The sequence below is a fragment of the Bos grunniens genome, chromosome 5 (genome assembly GCF_055505025.1).
Source record: "Bos grunniens cultivar Pamir isolate PY7600 chromosome 5, Bosgru_T2T1.0, whole genome shotgun sequence".
Lineage (NCBI taxonomy): Eukaryota > Metazoa > Chordata > Mammalia > Artiodactyla > Bovidae > Bos > Bos grunniens.
In genome coordinates, this window is record NC_141169.1 from 100893461 (window position 1) to 100909092 (window position 15632).

General features: G+C 38.4%; 1 protein-coding gene across 1 annotated transcript; it reads left to right on the top strand.

Annotated features, from left to right (window-relative positions):
* Positions 1 to 4299: 4299 nt before the first annotated feature.
* Positions 4300 to 9446, top strand: LOC147372743 (C-type lectin domain family 12 member B). The gene is made up of 6 exons (XM_086404196.1): positions 4300 to 4406; positions 6191 to 6289; positions 6726 to 6944; positions 7453 to 7607; positions 8010 to 8125; positions 9139 to 9446. The coding sequence occupies exons 1-6, from the start codon at positions 4316 to 4318 to the stop codon at positions 9287 to 9289; spliced, it is 831 nt and encodes a 276-aa protein (XP_086260322.1). The 5' UTR covers positions 4300 to 4315; the 3' UTR covers positions 9290 to 9446.
* The last annotated feature ends 6186 nt before the right edge of the window (positions 9447 to 15632 follow it).

The following is a 15632-nucleotide window of genomic DNA, read 5'->3' on the forward strand; positions in this document are numbered from 1 at the left end:
GTGTATTCACCCAGAAACGTTATATCTCTCTGACCCTTCTTTGGGTCTCACGTCTCTCTGATCACATCTAGGAATGGTTCCCCACTTTCCTAGGATTAAATTGGGAGCACTCAGAATGCAAACTGATGCAGCCAGTATGGAGAACAGTATGGAGGTTCCTTAAAAAACTAAAACAGAGCTATCATATAACTCTGCAATGCTACTCCTGAGCATGTATCCAGAAAAAAAAAAAAAAAACATGATCTGAAAGGATCCATGCACTCCAATGTTCATTGCAGCACTGTTTACAATAGTCAAGACATGGAAGCAACCTAAATGTCTATCAGCAGAGGAATGGTTAAAGAAGATGTGGTACATTTATATAATGGAATGTTCAGTTCAGTTCAGTTGCTCATTTGTGTCCGACTCTTTGTGACCCCATGAACCGCAGCAAGCCAGGCCTCCCTGTTCATCACCAACTCCCGGAGTTTACCCAAACCCATGTCCATTGAGTCAGTGATGCCATCCAACCATCTCATCCTCTGTCGTCCCCTTCTCCTCCTGCCCTCAATCTTTCCCAGCATCAGGGTCTTTTCAAATGACTCAGCTCTTTGCATCAGGTGGCCAAACTACTGGAGTTTCAGCTTCAACATCAGTCCTTCCAATGAATATTCAGGACTGATTTCCTTTAGGATAGACTGGTTGGATCTCTGTGCAGTCCAAGGGACTCTCAAGAGTCTTCTCCAACACTACAGTTCAAAAGCATCAATTCTTTGGTGCTCAGTTTTCTTTATAGTCCAACTCTCACATCCATACATGATTACTGGAAAAACAATAGCCTTGACTAGACGGACTTTTGTTGGCAAAGTAATGTCTCTGCTTTTTAATATGCTGTCTAGGTGGGTCGTAACTTTCCTTCCAAGGACTAAGCATCTTTTAATTTCATGGCTGCACTCACCATCTGCAGTGATTTTGGAGACCAGAAAAATAAAGTCAGCCACTGTTTCCACTGTTTCCCCATCTATTTGCCATGAAGTGATGGGACTGGATGCCATGATCTTAGTTTTCTGAATGTTGAGTTTTAAGCCAACTTTTTCACTCTCCTCTTTCACTTTCATCAAGAGGTTCTTTAGTTCTTCTTCATTTTCTGCCATAAGCGTGGGTGTCATCTGCATATCTGAAGTTATTGATGTTTCTCCTGGCAATCTTGATTCCAGCTTGTGCTTCTTCCAGCCCAGCGTTTCTCATGATGTACTCTGCATATGAGTTAAATAAGCAGGGTGACAATATACAGCCTTGACGTACTCCTTTTCCTATTTGGAACCAGTATGCTGTTCTGTGTCCAGTTCTAACTGTTGCTTCCTGACCTGTATACAGGTTTCTCAGGAGGCAGATCAGGTGGTCTGGTATTCCCATCTCTTGAAGAATTTTCCACAGTTTATTGTGATCCACACAGTCAAAGGTTTTGGCATAGTCAATAAAGCAGAAATCAGTGTTTTTCTGGAACTCTCTCGCTTTTTTGATGATCCAGAGAATGTTGGCAATTTGATCTCTGGTTCCTCTGCCTTTTCTAAAACCAGCTTGAACATCTGGAAGTTCATGGTTCACATATTGCTGAAGCCTGCCTTGGAGAATTTTGAGCATTACTTTACTAGCGTGTGAAATGAGTGCAATTGTGTGGTAGTTTGAGCATTCTTTGGCATTGCCTTTCCTTGGGACTGGAATGAAAACTGACCTTTTCCAGTCCTGTGGTTACTGCTAAGTTTTCCAAATTTTCTGACATATTGAGTACAGTACTTTTACAGCCTAATCCTTTCTCTCAGAATGAAATAATGCTATTTTCAGCAAAGTAGTTGGACCTAGACATTGTTATACTGAGTGAAGTAAGTCAGGCAGAGAAGGAGAAATATCATGTGGCATCCTTATAAGCAGAGTCTGAAAAGAAATGATACAAGTAAACTTACTTACTAAACAGAAAGAAATTCACAGAGAATGAACTTATAGTTGCCTGTATACACTACTATATTCAAAATGGATAACCAACAGGGACCTACTGTGTAGCACATGGAACTCTGCCCAATGTTATATGGCAGACTGGATGGGAGGAGAGTTTAGGGGAGAATGGATAGTGTATATATATGTATGGTTGAGTCCCTTCAGTGTCCACCTGAAACTATCACAGCATTGTTATTTGGCTATGCATGCATGCTAAGTTGCTTCAGTCATATCCGAGTCTTTGTGACCCTATGGACTGTGGCCCACCAGACTTCTCTGTCCATGGGATTCTCCAGGTAAGAACACTGGAGTGGATTGCCATGCCCTCCTCCAAGGGATCTTACAGATATATGGATTGAACCCATGTTTCCTGAGGCTCCTGCATTGCAGACAGATTATTTACTGCTGAGCCACTGGGCGGGTGGGGGGTTCGGAATTCTGCAAGCTGGACTGGAGTGGGTTGCCATTCCCTTCTCCAGGGCATCTTCCTAACCCAGGAATTGAACATGGGTCTCTTGCATTGCAGGCAGACTGTCTGAGCCACCAGGGAAGCCCAATCGGCTATTCCCCAATACAAAATAAATAGTTAAAATTTAGGACCACCCAGATAATACAGGATAATTTCCTCTCTCAAAAATTCGTTATCTTAATCACATTTGAAATGTCCCTTTTGCCATGTAAACTACCCTATTTAAAGGTTCTGAGGACTAGGACACAGACATCTTTTGGGGGCTTTTCTTCTGCCTACCACAGGTTCTTAACAACAATTTACTTTCTTGTATAAATGAGAATGTTTTAAAAAGTTTGATGGGATTGGAAATACACAGTCCTCTAAGAACTGTTAAATCTGATGGTTGTTGCTACTAAATGACAAATCACACATGTGGTGTGCTATTTTTTCTCATATTCACCCCCAAAAAACAGCCAGAATGCTTTCTATATAAATTGTCAGCTCTTTATTGCTCATTGGGGTATTGCTGAAACCCATAGTCCCAGCTGTGGATTAACTTCAGTTTTTGTGCAGTGGGTTTATTTCAGTTTTATTGGAAACACTTTTTCAGAGCATTTTTAGGCCTAAGAAAAGATATAGGTTGGTTATTTCATAATTTTTTTTTTTAATGAAATGTTAAGTAAATTGTAGCTGAAAGAGAAACCCTGGAGAGGCATAAAAACACACTGACCATTTCCCCATTATCAGTGTTCCTTATGAATATCCAGCACTACCCATCCCTGTGGTTTCCCCAAACTCTATCTTCTGATTTTTTGTACCTAGAAGACCACGTTTTCTATAGGAGTTTCACCTGTCCCTCAATAATGACTGTGGGCTGCCGTTCGGCTAAAATCCAAGCAAGCAAACACATTAAAAACAGAAACAAAAGCATTTTCCCATGGGCCAGCCTCATTCTGTCCCTAACCTGCCTGCTTTTTTCACTCTCCTAAGCATCAAGCAATCATTTTAAAAATCTTGTTCTAAGTGTTAGCTATTATATAAAGGAGCATTATTCTGTTAAGAACATAGTCATGTAGGAAGGAAACTCCCATATAATGTCCCATTTCAATAGCTGTTCATTTTTCCTCTGAGCCTATTGCCAACACCAGCTGTCGGTCTGTCTCTCACCAACATTTTTTTTTCTTTAATCAGCAGCCATATATGAGTGGTTTTCAACTGTACAGCTCTTCCTGTCTTGATATGTGTAACTACAGAGCTCTTGCCGTCTTATGTGTGTCTCCTTGATATCTCATATGAGTGAGGGTAAACCAAGATCCAGGACTTCACTGATGGTTTAGTGGTCAAGACTCTGCAGTTCTACTGCAGGGGGACATGGATTCAATTCCTGGTCAGGGAACTAAGATCTCACATGCACAAAGCACTTCCAAAATATATTTTTTTAAAGAGCAAGTAAATCAGATTCACAGGATTAGCTGACCTTAGACACAAGTGAAGAGGACAACCTATGTCATTATTAAGACACTCAGAGAAGCCTGAAATGGAAACATTCAGTCCCCAGGCTCTGTGCTGAGAATCATGGGAACTTCCCCACAAAGCCATCATCCCTGCTCCACTTCCAAGTATCCCTTCTTTGCTTCAGCAAGAAACAATGCTGAAGGAGCAGTGAGTTGAGATCTATAGTATTTTGATTGCTAAAGGCAACAGTTGCTTTGTCTCACTTTTTCTGCAGAAAAACTGGTCTTCATTCCGTCCTGATGGGGGGATGGTGGGATGTGTCTTGTGTCAGTTGGGTGTGGACATAAGAACTCCCAGCCTTGCAAAGAACATTGTGTTCCCGGGTCTGATGATATTGAAACATTAATTACCCAAAGAGCAGAGCTTTCTTCCACAATGTCTGAAGACGTGACCTATGCGACACTCACGTTTCAGGATTCTGTTGCAGCAGGAAATAATCAGGATAGAAACAACCTAAGAAAAAGAGGTAAGGGTTCAGAGATGGCAAGATGTGATCTTGGGGGATGGACACATGTTAGATACCCTGAGGTGCTGGCTTTGACATTGATGCTGTTTGAGAAGTCTGCTTTGGAATTTTCAAAATGGAGGCAAAGTTGGAGAAATTTTTGGTAGAGTGGTGTGCTTTACATTGAGGAGGAAATATGTGGCTTCCAGGACTTTTTAAAATTGGGAAATATTGCTGTGTGTCACCAAGCTCTGTGTTATAGTGAATTATTTCAGCTGAAGATGCCAGAGATTGAGTTTGGGGACTGAGATTTCTTTTTATAAATGTAGTCCTTGATATTTATACCTCGTGAGAGATTCCAAGGGAAATATCCTTTTACAATCCAGTTTGGAAACTTCTAAACTAGAGAAGTCAGAGGGATTTTTTTTTTTTTTTTTTTTTTGTACAGTTATCTGAACTTTATCTGAAAAGATAAACTGGAGGATGAGTGAGGTAAAAATAGACAAGAGTTTGCTTCTGTCTTATAAGTACTTACAAATTTTCAAAGGGAAGTTGAAATTCCCAGTATAATTAGTCATGCTGAATCAATGTTGATATGTGTATAGTATTTTATATACACGATATCATGCTTTCATCAAACTAAAATTATGAAAGACATGGAACAATAGTAGTACTTTCTCTGAAGTATTAGTGACAAAACTGAGCTGAAAAACATTAAATGACTTAACCAAATTCATGCAATTGTTACGTGGTAGAGTTGAGACTCAGTTCTTATCCTCTGCTCATTCTCTCGTACCAAATTGAAAGAAATAGCTGTTTCTGTGATCAGGAATCCAATTTAATGAATCAGACTACATCCTTTACATTCAGGAATCTGCTGATGGTTTAGGACAGTTTGTTGTCCTGAGTCATCTACAACATTCTCCTGCTTATTAGCTTTGTTTTCATTTTAAGCATGTATGTGTATATATGTGTATGTGCGGTTTTGGGGATGAGATACAAAAAGATGATAGGATAGATTTTTCATGTGTCTAATAAAAGTGGTTATGCATTTATGTTTTGTTGTTAAAAAAATCTAATACTTGAGAAAAAGGGAGTGGTGAATATGGTGCATATGTCAGGGCACCTGGAGATTGCCTTCATCTATCTGAGACACTAAGCTAGATGCCCCTGGATCCAGAATTAAGGAATAGGAAGGTGAGGTAAGTATAAAAACTATATATATATAATATATATACATACATATACATATATGTATACATACATATATATATAGGTAAGATATTACATTTTGAAGAGTTATCCTCTGGCTTTGTGGTCTGTTCTGCTGTTGGTAGGTTATCTTGTATATTCACTCATTCTCTCGTTCAGTATCAATTCATTATCTACTAGGTGAAAAATAGTACACATAGTAGATATAGGCAGAATTCACAAAACACCTGCCTTGTGGAGGTTTGCAGTTCTAAGGGTTTCTTCCATTGTCGAGATCATCAGAGGATTTTCCACAATATCTCATTCATGAATTCAGTCATCTTGAAGAAGAAATATGTGTGGTGATGTAAAACAAAAGCCTGAAAATTAGGAGACTCTTAAAGCAACGGAGGACGGTGGAGAAAAAAAAAATTGAGAACTGTGGAAGGGCCCTTGTTTTGTATCATTTTAGATATTTTGGAGATAGAGGATTTGAAGAAGCAAGAGAGAAATTTTAATATCTGGATGGTTGTTAAGTAGGAGAAGTAAACAACTCAATGTGTAACAACCACAAGGCAGTTCTGTTTGCTAATCTTTGTGTTGGCTTCTTTCAGGGTATCCAGCTCCATCCTCTATATGGCGTCAGGCTGCCCTGGGTCTGCTAACTCTTTGTGTGATGCTGCTGATTGGGCTGGTGACCTTGGGAATTATGTGTAAGTGTGCTTGCATCAAACTCAGGGCAAGGGGTTAGGAAATATAGCTGTAAACTATATAAATTTAGATTGGATTATATTAATATGATGGGTGCTAGCATCATAAACCCTTTAATACTTTCTGCCACCTCAGCTATCTCTCATTCTCTATGCCTCCAAGATAAACCTGAAAATTATGTACTTCATTGTTATGAGGATTTTGCCCTGAATACATGGTTTTCTCTTGACAAACTAGATTATGAAGACGATTTTTATTTTTCTATTCTTTTTTCTAAGAGTTGAAATAAAAAGGCATCAGTTGTGTTTTTTTCCGTGATACCTGATTAGAGACTACTAATAAATATTAAACCTAAGCAATGTTTCTGTGTTAAGAGAATTATCTACAGCTGTCATAAAGGATGGAAGGATATATATGAGTTTGTCTTCTGTCTTGGAGTTTTACAGATGTCCAGCGAAATTAACTCAGATTCAGACAAACTGACTCAACTCCAGAAAATCATCCACCAACAGCAGGACAACTTATCCCAGCAGCTGAGCAAGTACAGGAACTTTCCTGTGGAGGAGGAATTTCTCAAATCACAAATCTCCAGTCTATTGAAGAGGCAGGGACAAATGGCCATCAAACTCTGCCAAGAGCTAATCATTCATACTTCAGGTAATCAGGATTTGCTGACCAGTCAGATCAAATCTGTTGCTCTGGTTTAGATTGATGATGTGCAGCACATCAGAATACGAGAGGGTGTTACCAATGACTTCTAATGATGCTGCCATAAATTTACAGAAGACCAGGGAAGATAAAAAGTTTTTCTCTTTTTTTTTTAAACATGGAGGTGAATTTGGGAAACATCTTGGGATGATATTAATCTGGATATTTCAGCTCCTCATTTTATGAACTATTTTTAGGTGATCTTGTTGTTTTAAGGAATTAAAAAATATAACTGGTATTTCTGGGGCCAGAAGACTGAGCCCTGAAAAGAGTATTTCAGTTACCATTGTCCCAACACATAATATTGGATGACTTTATTTCCAGGGGCTCCTAAAGCGGTTTGTTTTTAGGGTTGCTGGTTTTGAAGCCCTATTGTCAATTTGAATGATTTATTTTCCAGGTCCTGGTCTCTCCAAAGTTGTTGAGTTTATGCTACTTGGTGTAATTTCTTTTTCAGACCACAAATGCAATCCTTGTCCTAAGACCTGGAGATGGTACCAAACCAGCTGCTATTATTTTGCAGTAAATGAGGAAAAAACCTGGCCTAACAGTAGAAAAAACTGCATGGACAAGAACTCCACGCTGGTGAAGATAGACAGCCTAGAAGAAAAGGTCAGGTTGAATCTCCTTCCCTGGTTAGAGAAATTATTCATGTATTCGAAAGTAAATAGAATTTCTGAATCACATGGTAGGAATTCAGTGCATTTTGAGTAAGAATTGGGCTTCCCTGGTAGCTCAGCTGGTAAGGAATATGCCTGCAATGCAGGAGACCCCCAGTTGATTTCTGGGTTGGGAAGATTCCCTGGAGAATGGAATGGCAACCCACTCCAGTATCTGGCCTGGAGAATTCCAGGTCACAAAAGAGTCGGACACAACTGAGGGTCTCAAAGAGGGACATGACTGAGCAACTTTCACTTTCACTTTTCACATGAATTCGATGAATGGTCCCATCTCTCTTACTTCAGCAAACAGGAATGTGCCCCTCACAGAACTTTTTCCTGTTTTCTCTTTCAGGATTTTCTGAGGTCACAACCATTACCCAAGTTTCCTTTCTTCTGGTTGGGACTATCTTGGGACCCATCTGGCAGAAGTTGGCTTTGGGAGGATAGCTCTAGACCCTCTCCATCCTTGTAAGTCTCTAATTATTGGGGAAAGAAACAAGCAAAAGATATTAAAAATGGAATGTAAAGAAAATAAATGTGAATTATAAGAATTATACATCTAGATACAAAAAAGTACAACCTCCAACAAGAAGAGAGCTTCATTAATAGAGATGGAAATGAGGAGGACTTCATTTCATGTGTGAGATAAATTCATGGCAGGACACTGAATTCCATCTATTAGTTTAAGCTTATTTCTCTATTTAACAAACACAAGTAATACTTATGATGTTCAAACTATTACTATCCCTATGATAAAAGCACTGTTATATTCCCATTTTATAGATTAAAAAATTATCATAGAGTAAACAAAAGTGTACACATCGCAAGTAAGATTTAGTGAGCTAAGCCTTGAAGTGAGAAAAGAATATTATAGTGTAGTACAGATCATTTGAATAAAAGCAGTCCAGGGCACATGGAAGATTTAGACATGATCATCATTTTCTGATGTCATTACTTAAGAGTTATCATCAATTCTTTAGCAGAAGAACTAGGAACCAATATCAGAACTACATCTATGTTGTCATTCATTTCCTCTAACCCCTGTTTTATTCTCTTTTCACTCCCCACGTATGTATAAATATATACAAAATGATATTTGTACATAGTAAAATGTAACATATTTTTATACAGAATGTGATTGTATTTTTCTGTTTTTCTTCAGAAAGTTCCAGAGTAAAGGAATTCTAGTTCTTTTAATGTATAATCTGCATGGGGTAGTTTCTATCATGTTATGGAGAAAATAGAAATTCTCAACTCCTGATTTAAGCTTACTTCTTAAATAATTCTATCTGAGATCATGAGTAATTGGAACTTTTTAAAAACTCAAATATGCAAGCTTTAGGGATTTTTATGGTTGCTGACCACAGAAGTCCTTCAACATTCACACGCATGAGTTTCATTGTCAGGGAAGCTGAAAACAATGAATTGTGGTCGATTCAAATGTGATATTTGTAATTAATTTAAAATTGATTCTTTTTCAGATTTAGTGCTTATGAATATGCTCAGATCAATGAATCCAAGGGATGTGCCTATTTTCAAAATGGGAATATTTATATATCCCGCTGCAGTGCTGAAATTTCTTGGATTTGCGAGAAGACAGCTGCATTAGTGAAGATTGAAGACTTGGATTAATATGCTTCCTCCAAGATGTAAGGGACTTATGATTAAGGTGATATGAGGAAGGAAAGAGCTTTACTATTAAAGGGAAAAAAAAAACAGATTAAATAGTGACTGTCTGTATATTTAAACCATCAGGCAACAGGCAAATAAACTTGCTACACAGAACACATTACATGTCATTGTCTGATGCCTTCTGATCTGATGTTCTTGTTATTTCATCTCAAGGTCACTGGAAACCTACAGGAACGGCTGTTCTATGACCATCTTCAATCTCAGACTCATTTCACTCAATTTCCTTTCTTTCAAATAACAGACTTTTCTTGCTTTGTTGTTAAATATGCCCAAGTGAACAGGGGCGATGTGTAAATATTTAACAGCCAGAACTGAGACAGGCCACAGCAGTGGAACAAGGTCCAGGAAACCCTGTTGTGACAGTTGCTGATTCATGTAGAAATCTGGGGGATCCTGGAGAAGGGATGGGCTTCCTAGGTGGCTCAGTGGTAAAGAATCCAGCTGCCAATGCAGGAGACAGAGGTTCGATCCCTGGGTCGGAAAGATTCCCTGGAGAAGGAAATGGCAATCCACTCCAGTAGTCTTGCCTCATAGTTCAAGTAAACAGGTTTACTAATTCTCATATAAGACTGAAATGGAAGTCTCATATACACAGATTTAAAAAGCAACTTTATCATTTCTTTTTAAAAGTAGCCTACTGTCACTGTCATTCCCAGAAAGATAAAATTATTCATTGAAGGTCAAAAACTCTGCACTTGACCTCCATACACTGGGTTTTTCTTTATTCTCATGGGAAAGCTAGTTTCTTCTATTGTTCCTCTCCAGAGAAATATCTGCTATTAATAATTTTGATATCTTTGTTGGCTAGTTTGTTTGCAAAAAGAGGTTACAGTTCTTTTCCTTGAAATCTTGTGTCTTTCAATTTTTATTTCGTGGACTCTCTTTCATATTCACTAAAAATGACTATTTTTGTTTCCGACCTTGGAGTGACTCTGAAATTTGATCAGATTCTATTGCTCATAGTCCTCTCCCTGCTGGCCTGCTATCATCATGTTATCCCTGGCAGCCTTTACAGCGTAGGAGTAAATCCAGAGGTTTTCTTGAGGATATATTAGCTTCTTGTGTCAGAATAGTTTATCCCTCATTGCTTTTTATGATAGCTTGGCATATGAGACACAGTGTGTCTCAAGAATCTCAACCAGTCTCTCTCTCTCTGTCTACTATATCTTTTTCTCCTGCCCTGGTTAGAACTCCTGGGAGCTATTACACGCGCACACACACACACACACACACACACACACTGCCTTGGGAGAGCCCAATTTTGTATTTATTTTGGATAACTCTTTCCTCATTGAATAATTACATGATTTCCAAACCTGTCTTCACACCAGATTTATGTGGAGAGTCCCCTTAGAACTTTACATTTATTGATTTATTTGTTTCTCACAATAACCCTAGGGCTTCCTGGGTGGCACTAGCGGTAAAGAACCTGTCTGCCAACACAGGAGATGCGGGTTTGATCCCTGGGTCTGCAAGATCCCCTGGAGATGGCAATGGTAATCCACTTCAGTATTTTTGCCTGCGAAAATCCATAGACAGAGGAGCCTGATGGGCTACAGTCCATGGGGTTGCAGAAGAGTCAGACACAACTCAGCAACTAAATAACAACAACTCAGTGAAGGAAGTATCACATGTAGAAATTGTTTTTTGCAAAATGTTTGACATAACTTAGTCTATTCACTGGAGAAGGCAATGGCGCCCCACTCTAGTACTCTTGCCTGGAAAATCCCATGGACGGAGGAGCCTGGTAGGCTGCAGTCCATGGGGTCGCTAAGAGTCGGACATGACTGAGCGACTTCACTTTCACTTTTCACTTTCATGCATTGGAGAAGGAAATGGCAACCCACTCCAGTGTTCTTTTTTTTTTTTTTTTTTTAATATGAAAAGGTACGTAGTTGCTTTATTCATAATCATCCAAAACAAGAAACAACCAGAATATCTTTCAACTGGGAATGGATAAGCAGGCTGTGGTACATTCACACAAAGGAATACTATTCAGCAATTTTAAAGGATCTGATATTGACACACGAAACAATCTGAATGTGTCTAAAATGCATTCTGCTAAGTGGCTACATACTGAATAATTCCATTTACATGGGAAAAGGCATAATTACAGAACAGAAAACAAATCTGTGGCTGCCTGGGCTGGGAGTGGGTGGAGGGCTTGATTTCTTTGGTTAAGGAACTGGTTATAGTTACAAAAACAGACACAGAATTTGTCAAAATTCACAGACTATAGACTAGAAGGGGCGCGATTTACTGTCTATAATTAAACCTTAAAAATGAGAAAAGTAAAAAAATCAGGGAGTGATAAAGAAAGGGCTTTGGGTGGAAAGAGAGTAGTTAAAAGAAGTACTGTCGAATGAGCAGGAGAAAGGAGGTGGGAAGAGGACAGTAAAGGAGGAGGAAATGCTGCCTAGTGTGCATTTGAAAAGTGAACAGGACTCTTCCAGGTGGGCAAGGGTGGGGAGAGCATCATCGTCCCAGGTGATGTGACTCGCAAAGGCACAGATCTGTGAGTCTGCAGTGTGGGTACAGAGTTGCCACCAGCATAAACAGTTGAGCCTCAGGAAGAAGGTGAGAGGGGATAGATCATGGCAGGCCTTAGTGGTTGTGGCCAAGGGTTTGGAACTTTTTTTAAATTTTATTTTATTTAACTTTACAATATTGTATTGGTTTTGCCATATATCAAAATGAATCTGCCACAGGTATACATGTGTTCCCCATCCTGAACCCTCCTCCCTCCTCCCTCCCCATACCATCCCTCTGGGTCTTCCCAGTGCACCAGCCCCAAGCATCCAGTATTGTGCATCGAACCTGGACTGGTGACTCGTTTCATATATGATATTATACATGTTTCAATGCCATTCTCCCAAATCATCCCACCCTCTCCCTCTCCCACAGAGTCCAAAAGACTATTCTATACATCAGTGTCTCTTTTGCTGTCTCATATACAGGGTTATTGTTACCATCTTTCTAAATTCCATATACATGCGTTAGTATACTGTATTGGTGTTTTTCTTTCTGGCTTACTTCACTCTGTATAATAGGCTCCAGTTTCATCCATCTCATTAGAACTGATTCAAATGTATTCTTTTTAATGGCTGAGTAATACTCCATTGTGTATATGTACCACTGCTTTCTTATCCATTCATCTGCTGATGGACATCTAGGTTGCTTCCATGTCCTGGCTATTATAAACAGTGCTGCGATGAACATTGGGGTACACGTGTCTCTTTCCCTTCTGGTTTCCTCAGTGTGTATGCCCAGCAGTGGGATTGCTGGATCATAAGGCAGTTCTATTTCCAGTTTTTTAAGGAATCTTCACACTGTTCTACATACTGTACTAGTATGCATTCCCACCAACAGTGTAAGAGGGTTCCCTTTTCTCCACACCCTCTCCAGCATTTATTGCTTGTAGACTTTTGGATCGCAGCCATTCTGACTGGTGTGAAATGGTACCTCATAGTGGTTTTGATTTGCATTTCTCTGATAATGAGTGATGTTGAGCATCTTTTCATGTGTTTGTTAGCCATCTGTGTGTCTTCTTTGGAGAAATGTCTGTTTAGTTCTTTGGCCCATTTTTTGATTGGGTCATTTATTTTTCTGGAATTGAGCTGTAGGAGTTGCTTGTATATTTTTGAGATTAGTTGTTTGTCAGTTGCTTCATTTGCTATTATTTTCTCCCATTCTGAAGGCTGTCTTTTCACCTTGCTTATAGTTTCCTTTGTTCTGCAGAAGCTTTTAAGTTTAATTAGGTCTCATTTATTTATTTTTGCTTTTATTTCCAATATTCTGGGAGGTGGGTCATAGAGGATCCTACTGTGATGTATGTTGGAGAGTGTTTTGCCTATGTTTTTCTCTGGGAGTTTTATAGTTTCTGGTCTTATGTTTAGATCTTTAATCCATTTTGAGTTTATTTTTGTGTATGGTGTAAGAAAGTGCTCTAATTTCATTGTTTTACAAGTGGTTGACCAGTTTTCCCAGCACCACTTGTTAAAGAGATTGTCTTTAATCCATTGTATATTCTTGCCTCCTTTGTCAAAGATAAGGTGTCCATACGTGTGGATTTATCTCTGGCCTTTCTATTTTGTTCCACTGATCTATATTTCTGTCTTTGTGCCAGTACCATACTGTCTTGATGACTGTGGCTTTGTAGTAGAGCCTGAAGTCAGGCAGGTTGATTCCTCCAGTTCCATTCTTCTTTCTCAAGATAGCTTTGGCTATTTGAGGTTTTTTGTATTTCCATACAAATTATGAAATTATTTGTTCTAGCTCTGTGAAGAATACCGTTGGTAGCTTGATAGGGATTGCATTGAATCTATAAATTGCTTTGGGTAGTATACTCATTTTCACTGACATGGTATATTTCTCCATCTATTAGTGTCCTCTTTGATTTCTTTCACCAGTGTTTTATAGTTTTCTATATATAGGTCTTTAGTTTCTTTAGGTAGATATATTCCTAAGTATTTTATTCTTTTTGTTGCAATGGTGAATGGAATTGTTTCCTTGATTTATCTTTCTATTTTCTCATTATTAGTGTATAGGAATGCAAGGGATTTCTGTGTGTTGATTTTATATCCTGCAACTTTATTATATTCATTGATTAGTTCTAGTAATTTTCTGGTGGAGTCTTTAGGGTTTTCTATGTAGAGGATCATGTCATCTGCAAACAGTGAGAGTTTTACTTCTTCTTTTCCAATTTGGGTTCCTTTTATTTCTTTTTCTGCTCTGATTGCTGTGGCCAAAACTTCCAAAACTATGTTGAATAGTAATGGTGAAAGTGGGCACCCTTGTCTTGTTCCTGACTTTAGAGGGAATGCTTTCACTTTTTCACCATTGAGGATAATATTTGCTGTGGGTTTGTCATATATAGCCTTTATTATGTTGAGGTATATTCCTTCTATTCCTGCTTTCTGGAGAGTTTTTATCATAAATGGATGTTGAATTTTGTCAAAGGCTTTCTCTGCATCTATTCAGATAATCATATGGTTTTTATTTTTCAATTTGTTAATATGGTGTATTACATTGATTGATTTGTGGATACTGAAGAATCCTTGCATCCCTGGGATACAGCCCACTTGGTCATGGTGTATGATCTTTTTAATGTGTTGTTGGATTCTGTTTGCTAGAATTTTGTTAAGGATTTTTGCATCTATGTTCATCAGTGATATTGGCCTCTAGTTTTCTTTTTTTGTGGCATCTTTGTCAGGTTTTGGGATTAGGGTGATGGTGGCCTCATAGAATGAGTTTGGAAGTTTACCTTCCTCTGCAATTTTCTGGAAGAGTTTGAGTAGATTAGGTGTTACTTCTTCTCTAAATTTTTGGTAGAATTCAGCTGTTAAGCCGTTTGGACCTGGGCTTTTGTTTGCTGGAAGATTTCTGTTTACAGTTTCAATTTCCGTGCTTGTGATGGGTCTGTTAAGATTTTCTACTTCTTCCTGGTCCAGTTTTGGAAAGTTGTACTTTTCTAAGAACTTGTCCATTTCTTCCACATTGTCCATTTTAGTGCCATATAATTGCCGATAGTAGTCTCTTATGATCCTTTGTATTTCTGTGTTGTCTGTTGTGATCTCTCCATTTTCATTTCTAATTTTATTGATTTGATGTTTCTCCCTTTGTTTCTTGATGAGTCTGGCTAATGGTTTGCCAATTTTATTTATCCTTTCAAAGAACCAGCTTTTGGCTTTGTTGATTTTTGCTATGGTCTCTTTTGTTTCTTTTGCATGTATTTCTGCCCTAATTTTTAAGATTTCTTTCCTTCTACTAACCCTGGGGTTCTTCATTTCTTCCTTTTCTAGTTGCTTTAGGTGTAGAGTTAGATTATTTATTTGACTTATTTCTTGTTTCTTGAGGTATGCCTGTATTGCTATGAACTTTCCCCTTAGGACTGCTTTTACAGTATCCCACAGATTTTGGGTTGTTGTGTTTTCATTTTCTTTCATTTCTATGCAAATTTGATTTCTTTTTTGATTTCTTCTGTGATTTGTTGCTTATTTAGCAGCGTGTTTTTCAGCCTTCATATGTTGGAATTTTTAATAGTTTTTCTCTTGTAATTGAGATCTAATCTTACTGCATTGTGCTCAGAAAAGATGCTTGGAATGATTTCAATTTTTCTGAATTTACCAAGGCTAGATTTATGGCCCAGGATGTGATCTATCCTGGAGAAGGTTCCGTATGCGCTTGAGAAAAAGGTGAAATTCATTGTTTTGGGATGAAATGTCCTATAGATATCAATTAGGTCTAACTGGTCTATTGTATCGTTTAAAGTTTGTGTTTCCTT

What these genes read in the sequence shown, in the direction of transcription:
- LOC147372743 (XM_086404196.1), top strand. Translation starts at nt 4,316, where the DNA reads ATGTCTGAAGACGTGACCTATGCGACACTCACGTTTCAGGATTCTGTT. An exon ending in GCTAATCATTCATACTTCAG is followed by an intron (nt 6,945 to 7,452) that starts GTAATCAGGATT and finishes TTTCTTTTTCAG; the next exon opens with ACCACAAATGCAATCCTTGT. An exon ending in TAGACAGCCTAGAAGAAAAG is followed by an intron (nt 7,608 to 8,009) that starts GTCAGGTTGAAT and finishes TTTCTCTTTCAG; the next exon opens with GATTTTCTGAGGTCACAACC.